This window comes from Octopus bimaculoides, chromosome 15 (genome assembly GCF_046866305.1).
Source record: "Octopus bimaculoides isolate indiv1 chromosome 15, ASM4686630v1, whole genome shotgun sequence".
Taxonomy (NCBI): Eukaryota; Metazoa; Mollusca; class Cephalopoda; order Octopoda; family Octopodidae; genus Octopus; species Octopus bimaculoides.
In genome coordinates, this window is record NC_142942.1 from 26,931,787 (window position 1) to 26,941,234 (window position 9,448).

The following is a 9,448-nucleotide window of genomic DNA, read 5'->3' on the forward strand; positions in this document are numbered from 1 at the left end:
CACAGATGTAATTGTAATTAAATCAATGATTCTGAAAAATGAAATGAAATGGTCTGGCCATATTGTTCAAATGGTGGATGAATGCACACCCAAACATCTGTTTTATGGCAAGCTTGCAGAGGGGAAACACAATCAGTGTAAACCTAAAAAGAGGTTTAAGGACGGCATAAGGACTACCATGAAGTCACTTAGAATGGATCCAAAGGTCATAGAAACCCTTGCTTCGGATAGAGCGGTATGGCAAACAAAAGTGTGGAGTGGAGTGAAAGCATTTGAGGAGGTCAGGATAACACATGCAAAATTCAGGAGAGATTTAAGGAAGAATGTTGTGATCAAGAAGTTGAATCTCAGTGACCTTTTTGTGTGCACAGTTTGTGACAGACCATGCCTTTCTTTTGCTGGGCTCAAATCTCATTTGAGGACTCATGAAAAATGAACCTCCCCCAACTATTCTACCTAGATCTCTGTGCACACTTTTCAATGCCGTGTATGCCACAAGGTCTGCAATTCGAATGGAAGCCTCAAAAGACATTTTAAGATACACAAAGATCAGAACCTAACTGCAGCTCTTGGTGGTCCAAATTGGATATGCAATCTATGTGGGTGTCTTTTCAATACATTGTCTGGTTTAAAAAGCCACATCAGACACTATGATGAATCTAAGGTGTAGGTACAAGAGGTGCTCAGTCTCTGGAAAAGGAATAGACAACCACCATGTTTATAGATGTGTGTGTGTGTGTGTGCATGTATATGTATGTATGTGTGTTACTGTCTCCTTGTCTTGGCATCATGTGATAGTTCTAAACAATCATCACCTTCATACAAATAATGTCCTGCATTCCCAGTTTTCCATAAACACATCTGTCCATGGGGAAATATCACTTTACTTGGAAAGAGATGAGTGTTGGTAACAGGAAGTGCATTTGGCCATAGAAACTCTGCTTCAATAAATTCCACCCTACCCAATTGAGCATGGAAAAATAGTTGGTAGCACATAACTATACCCAAAGTCTTCTATCATCTTTTGTAATGCATTATGACTACAGTCTAATTGTGCAGGAAGCTCTCAGATTGTGATTTGTCTGTCCACAAAACAGTTCGTCTGCTCACTGGTGATCTGTGTTAATGGTTGCAGTTTATGATTTATTTCAGTATGTAGTTTTTCTTAAATGCTAGTTTCCCCTCTTCTCCTGCTTTAAACTCCTTCCACCTTTGCACCATACTTTTGTCAGTGGTGGCAACTCTGTAAACAACCTGTAACCTACTATTCCTTCATCAAAAACTCTTTGATTTTTCTGACCTTATCTTATCAAAACATCATTTTAGTGGAAAATATCTTTTTCATAGTTTTGTATATAGTCTCCATTTTCTAAATATATGTTTAAAAAATGTTTTTGAACTTTTTACACCCAATAACTTTGTAAGTATTAGGGTTTATGTGTTATGATGTTTTTTATCTACCCCTTTCTTCAGACAAAACCAGTGAGATTGATGCAGTTGATATTTCTCTTGAACAGCTGCAGAAAAAATTGGGCAGGGAAGGTATCTTAGTGAACTGACATTCTGGGAAAGCTGGATAAGGAAATGGGAAGAAGGGTTCATGAGGATCATAAAATGGTGAGCAAATACAATATGGCTGACATTAGAAGGAAAGACAAATGAGGCCTGAGTGGAGGTGACACAAAACCACCCAGTTTTGAGAAGCAAAGGCCACTGTAGTATCAGAAAGAAAGGCTGTGCGTGGAAATGGGGGTGTCTATGAACATGGAGTTGCTGTATATTAGCAAGGACTTTGCACCAATCAATCACTTAGCCTTCTTTTGGATGCGATCGAGGATGTCTGTATGTGTAGTAGCTGCACCATTCCAGATGTGGAAGCAGTATTTCATTGTAGGTTCCCCTTGAATAGGATTTGTAATTGTTGAGAGATGAAGTGTTTGCAATCTCTGTAGAGAAAGACCACTCTTTATGAGATGTGTGACCAATTCATTGCTGTTTAATTTGCTGCTTGATCAATTTGTCATCAGTATCCAAGTCAGACTGCCAGCAAGTTATTAAATGGTGTTTAAACAGTGTCTTGAAGTGACTTGGGTATACAAACTTTCTCTTTCTGTTGATGTTAATGTATGAGAATTTTTTAATCATTTTACTTGGCATTCCATCATCATATGTTTGAAAGGAGGTAAAAGTTATTCAAATTTCAAAAACAAAAAAGAAAAGTTGTAGAGGAAGAACAAAACTACAAAAAAAAAAATGTATAAAATACTATGGTAAAAATATTTTTCATGTTAATTCAACCATTATTAGAAAAGATAAAAATAAATGTACAAAAAATAAAACAAATTTATCTGACAACCCAGTACAAAAATTTTTCTTCAGTTTTTTTCTTTCATTTTGTTCAACACATCAAAATAAAGAAATGCATGTAAAATGACATGTATAAAATATAGATAGTTATATAATACAAAACTAAACAAGATTTATTTTAACCACTTTATTTTAAAATATAACAAGAACACAAAATAACAACTAAAAACAACTAAACTGTTAGTAGCATTGAGACATTAAAATTTCAGATTACAAACAACTACTTCAAGAAATTTTTGTTCCAAATCATTATTGTCTATCACATTTCTAATGCACTTATTGACATTTCTGAATATGTTTTTTTTCAATTTGTTTCTTCTCTCTGTGCAAATTTTAAACAGTTTAGTTATGATCAACATATTCTTCACAATAGAATTCAATTAATTTGGATATATGCATTATTCTCATTCTTTTTAATTCTTGTATCTCCAGAATTTATTTACATAATATGTAAATTCATTTATGTTGCATATTTGAGAAAACCAACTCAAAATGGTTTCAAAGACGTTTGCAGTTGTATCTCAACATTACTTGATACCCTAAGTTAAGAAACATTTTTTTTTTTCACATACAGAGGTACTGTTAGTGAGGCAAGAGTTGACCATGAGTACAGTGATGAATTTAGTGTACAGATAGGTGTCAACCAAGGGTCAGTCCTCAGTCCCCTTCTATTCATCATTGTCCTCCAGGCCATAATAGAGGAATTTACGACTGGAAGCCCATGGGATTTCCTATATACTGATGATCTTGCCGTCATAGCAGAATCTGTAACAAAATTAGAAAAGTAATTCCATGTGTGGAAACAGAATCTGGAATCAAATGGTCTTAAATTAAACTTAAAGACCAAGGTCCTAGTAAGAAAGAAATTGGACAGGACTCTTCACCTTTCTGGTAAATGGTCCTGCTCGATATATAGGAAGGTTGTAGGCAGAAATTCCATTCAGTGTACCCAGTGCAAGCCAGGGACACATAAGAAGTGCAGTGGATACATAAGAGGTGCAGTGGAATAGTTGGAAGGTTGTCAGAGAAAGTAGTCTTTGTATGTGGAAGATGTACAGGAGCCATAAAGACCACAAATACATGAGAAACTGAATTCCTTAAATGTTCCGGTGGCTCTCTGGAAGTTGTAGATAATTTTTGCTACCTAGGTGACCTAATTAGCAGTGGAGGAGGTTGTACAGGAAGTGTAATTGCAACCAAAGGTCTCTCTCTCCAAGTGAAGGGAAGATTGTTTGATGCATGTGTATGAACTGCAATGCTGCATGGTAGTGAGACATGGACCCTTAATGCTGAGGACATGTGAAAGCTGAAGATGAAGGAAGCTGGTATGTTCTGCTAGTTGTGCAATGTCATTGTGCATGTGTGATAGAATATTGGTGTATCAAGAGAGAAGTTGGGCATTAGAGGAATTATATGCAGTGTGCAAGAGACTAGGCTGTGCAGGTAGATGAGAACAGTTGTGTAAAGAAGTGTTGATCACTTAAAGTGGAGGGAAGTCATGCAAGAGGGAGATCCAGGAAAACATGGGATGAAGTATTGAAAACCAATCTCAAACTGCTGACCTTTATGAAGGAAATGACAAAAGACCAAGATATGTGGTGCACTACTATACTTGATGAGATGACTTACTCACCAAAACAAAATCGAGCTTCTAAAACCAAGATTCCACATAAAAAGCATTGGTGTGGGTGCTGGTGTCACGTATAAAGCACTGGTGCCACTTAAAAAAACACTGATGATGGTGTCACATAAAAACACCCAGTACACTCTGTGGAGTGGTTGGTATTAGAAAGGGCACCCAGCTGTAGAAACCAAACCAAAACAGACTATGGAACCTGGTGTGACACCTGGTCTTACTAGTTTTTGTCAAGCTGTCCAACCCATGCCAGCACAGAAAATGGACGTTAAATGATGATGATGATGATAATACCCAATTTAAACTGAAAACCAAAACATGCAACCAACAAACAGGATAAAAGAATGACATTTGACATGGATGCTGGTAATAAATTGCCCTGGTTACAAATTGACTAACAATAGCAACAAATTGTTTTAATGCACTTAGTAATTCAGATTTTGTCATATTGAGGATGTGAGATTGTCAGGACAGATTTTAGTGATTGTGAACCTAGCATTCATAGTAACTTTAGGATCTCTAGTTGTATGTTGTTCATGTTTAGCAGTGAGATAGAATCATTGTTTGCTTGAAATGTGTAATGGTTGTGATTTTGTGTCATTAAAGAGAAATGCTTAACATGATCTCATTGTAGTATACTTTCATGAAAGGTTTGATATGAGGTAAATTGTATAAAAGAAAATTATATAGTTTAATTCATAACTTCTGATCATTAGTCTTGCATCATAAACTCAAATCTAGTAACCTTTATTCAGTATCAGCATAAAATATTAATATTGAGGATTTCTTAATAGTCATTTATTTAAAAAGTCTAACATGTTTCCGACCGAGTTATTTGCATAAGCTAAATCTGCATGAAAAAATAAACATATCTTGTCATCTTCAATGTTTATTTTGTCTTTTTAGGTACATTGTTAACGATGAAGACAAAGTAGGAGTGTATATAGCAGCTGATCCTCTCACACAAGACAGAAATTACTATGAGATTGAAATCCTAGACAGTGGATTGCAGGGAACTATTGGTGAGGAACTTTCATTTTTTATATTTAGTTTCAATCTTTTAATTATTTGTCTATCAGTGTTTGTTTTATTATCCTTAAGTTTAAAATTAGTTTGGTTCAATACTTTGAGTTCATATGATTCATCAAATGTAGTATAGACTCCATTTTGTTGTCAAAAGTATAGCTAGCAAGACAAACAAAGCTTGGAGCATCTCTTTCAACTGGTATATTACAAAACTTAAAAATTTCATTTTCCTATGCGGCTAGGAGATTATAATGAACCAAGTTTCTTGGAGAAGTAGTATTACTTAGTTCCAATAGCTATTCACTGTGACACGTGATGACATAACCAACAGTAGCCAGTACAATTTGTTTTTAAGATTATTATTGTTAAAGTAATACCCTTACCTTTAGTTATTACTGTCTTGATAGTTACACTTATTCTACATTTCAGTTAGTTTGACCTCCAGTCATCATGACATGTTCTTTATGGATATGTACATAATATCAGAATGTATTCAGACAAGGAACCTTTAGTTCTAAACTAAGTGTCATCATCTCTTATCCAGTACTACTGAAACATGTACATTCAATGTTAGATTTTTGGGTTATCAGTTTTTCACTCAAAGCAGCCAAAGTAAACTGATGTAAATTGTTAGACTTGTTGGTTCGATTATCAGTAACCTTGATAGAAAATGTTTCTCTGGTTTTTCTATGGTTCTACTGCTCTCAATCTGTCATGGAAGTTTCTTTTAGTTTTTTTTTAGTTTTTTTTTAAACATATATGCTAGGTTGTTCCTGATTAAGTGTTTCTTCTCTTGTTAAGATTTACAAAGTTTCTTTATTCTAACTGAAAATGCCCAGTTTCCCTTTCATAAAACTTCTTGCAAATAGTCTCTCTCTGCTAATTTTCTTTGGTAATACATGTAAATTTTGTATTATTTGTTTCTTTCTTTGAAGAATTTCTAATAGGAAATTTCTTAGGTGTTTATCTAATATATAAAACTTTGTAATTATTGTTTTGTTATAAATATACGGAGGTTGGACAAAATAATGGAAACACCTTAAAATTTCAAACAAATTTATTTTAATGTGGGGTAGGACTGCCTTTGGCAGTAATTACAGCTTGAATTCTACGAGGTATGGACTCATACAAAGTTTGAATTGTTTCCAAAGGAATTTTTGTCCATTCTTCAGCTAAAACAGTCTCCAGTTCTTGTAGTGATGATGGTGGAGGATATTGACTCCTTACTTGTTTTTCTAAAATGCACCATAAATGTTCAATAATATTGAGATCTGGGGACTGTGGTAGCCAGATAAGATGTTCAATTTCACCAGAATGTTCTTTGTGCCATTCAGTAACACCTTTAGCTGTGTGAATTAGTACATTATGATCCTGAAAGATTGCATTTCCCCCTGGAAACAGTTCTGCAACCATAGGATGAATTTGATCAGATAAAATGCTGAAATAGTCTTGACTATTAATTCTACCATAAAGGGAAACCATTGGGCTGGCGGATTTCCAAGATATAGCCCCCCCCCCCAGATCATCACAGATCCTCCTCCATGTTTAACAGTTGAAAGAAGGCAGCCTGAGTCAAATGCTTCTTTTGGTTGTCTCCACATGTATACTCGGTCAGTGTTCGGAAATAAGGTAAAGGATGACTCATCAAAGAAAATAACATTCTTCTACTGCTCTAGGGAACTATTCTGTAGATTTTTACTCCACTCTAAACGCTTTGCAGTGTTTGTTTTTGAAAATAGTGGTATTCTGATTGCAGCCTTCCTGTGAAATCCAGCTTTGTGCAGCTCTCAGCAAACAGTTTTTGTGGAAATTGGGTTCGCGAGGGGGTCATTAAGCTCTGCAGCAATTTCAGGAGCTTTACTTTTGTGATCCTTTCTAACAATTTGCATATGAGTCTAACAGTCCCTATCTGAAAGTTTTGGTTTTCTTCTGGAGTTTTGTTTTGATGAGGAGGTTTTTCCCTCCTTCTCAAAGGCTGTCATTATTTTCGAGACAGTACTTCTTGATATACCAAATATTTTGGCTGTTTTCGTTAAGCTAGCGCCTGCCATATGAGGACCAACAATTTGACCTCTTTGAAAGTTTGATACATCTGTCATTTTAATGAATTTTAATTACCTTTTTCTGATAATGTCTGAAAAGAAACAGCAATTTTAGCAAAACATATTAAGCAACACTAATAATAAATCAAAAAACATAAAAATAAACAAGCATTTGATGGTTTTATAGATATTTCAAAATTATGATGCTAGGTGTTTCCATTATTTTGTCCAACGCCTGTATATACAGGGTGCAGTGAATATATTGCTGTCAAAATTGCGCAGAAATAAAAATAACACTGACATCTCATTTTAACAGATATTTTTTACCAAAATTACATATAAATATCTTGAAATATTAAAGAGTAAATTTATTCAATAAAATCGCCATTGGCTTCAACCATAGCTTCCAGACAACTTCGGAATCTCCTGCAACTCTTCTGGAGAGTCTCCTTGTTTAAATTGATGAATGCTGCCATAATCCTTGCTTTCATTTCAACTTTGGTGTTACAAGGAGTTTTGTTGGTCTCTTGCTCAACTGCACCCTACATATAATAATCAAAGGGGTGGTTGCAGTCTGGGGAGTTAGGTGACTAGATGTTAGGGGTAATGTTGCCACAGAAATTGTCTGACAGCCATGACTGAGTTCTCCTGCTTGTGTGGCTTGGTACAGAGTCCTGTTGCCAGATATAGGGTTTTCCAGCAGCCACCCTCTTGACCCAGGACAGTACTACCTCCTCCAGATACTTGATGTAGGCCTCCATATTGAGTCTGAGGTGTGTGGGAAGATGAATGGAGGCATAACATTGCTACCACTAGTGGTCACTCCAAACACCATTATGTTAACTGGATGTTTGCTTTTTATTACTTTCGGTACATGTTTTAGGGACATAGCAAGCCAACGGTTGTTCTTTGTGTTTACCATCTGTTTGTATTAGAGCTTCTGGCGTGAATGCCAAGCAGTACAGCATGTCATTTGCAAATGTCTGGCAAAGTGAATTGTGTCATGGTGCTGTTTTTCTCATAGACGGTGCCCAACTGACCCTATTATACTGTGTTGTTGACAAAATAAAAAACAGTGTGGATACACAAAATTAAAAATATAAAATGGCGACAATTTACTCATCACACCTTGTCTATATATGTATGTACAAAAATATATTCATATAGATTTTTCTCATATATATATATATATATATATATATATATATATATATATATATATATATACTTCATCTTATAGTAAAAATAGATACATAAGGGTGGAAAATCACAGGAGTAATACCATATGTCCAACGCAAGATATAATATGTGTGTTCAATTCCTTCAGGAATCAATAAATAAATTTATAGTATTCAGTCTCTAAAGTGTCTAAAAGGTACGGTAAAAAGACAAGCAAATACAACAATAAAAACTTTAGAAATATCATGAATGTTCAAAATATTTATTAAAAAAATATTTATAAAGATGCATGATTTCCAAGTTGTATAAAAATATGACAATTAAAGTTAAAACATTACGATATATAAACGTACATTATGATATAATATATAATGGGTAAATATATACGGTATGATGAAGTTATAAATTTACAGGTATTATATTAAAAACGTGTACATTAGGACAGGATAAAAAAATAAAAAAAAGAGCCGTGATGTAAGGTGTTGTGTCCAGTTGTTTTACTTGTATATTGTATTATATCACTCTAAACTTTTTATGTTCTCTATATTTTTATTCCTTCCTCTCAATATGTACAACAAACATCCTGATGAAGGGAGTGTCTAATCTCTAATATGAGTACAACACCATATTAATAGACACATCTCAGAAACGGTCCGTAGATGTATACTTTTAACTTAACTTTTATATTATACGTTTGTTTTTGTTTTGTTTTTTTTAAAATCCTGTCCTAATGTACACGTTTTTAATATAATACATGTAAATTTATAACTTCATCATACCGTATATATTTACCCATTATATGTTATATCATAATGTACGTTTATATATCATAATGTTTTAACTTTAATTGTCATATTTTTATACAACTTGGAAATCATGCATCTTTATAAATATTTTTTTAATAAATATTTTGAACATTCATGATATTTCTAAAGTTTTTATTGTTGTATTTGCTTGTCTTTTTACTGTACCTTTTAGACACTTTAGAGACTGAATACTATAAATTTATTTATTGATTCTTGAAGGAATTGAACACACATATTATATCTTGCGTTGGACATATGGTATTATTCCTGTGATTTTCCACCCTTATGTATCTATTTTTACTAAGATGAATTCTAGCTCATGCTGAGCACTTCAACTCTAGCCCGTCTTTATGTATTGTTATATAATTATAATACATAATTATACAAAAACT

At 34.0% G+C, this 9,448-nt stretch overlaps 1 protein-coding gene across 3 annotated transcripts in view; it reads left to right on the forward strand.

The window, feature by feature from the left end:
• The window catches only part of LOC106881644 (SPRY domain-containing protein 3), a 360,055-nt gene that overhangs the window by 153,923 nt on the left and 196,684 nt on the right, over nucleotides 1-9,448 (forward strand). For all 3 annotated transcript variants that reach the window (XM_089363629.1, XM_052973458.2, XM_089363628.1), the window contains exon 3: nucleotides 4,910-5,025. In XM_089363629.1, coding sequence (XP_089219755.1) covers nucleotides 4,910-5,025 — 116 coding nt within the window. The remainder of the gene's footprint in view (nucleotides 1-4,909; nucleotides 5,026-9,448) is intronic.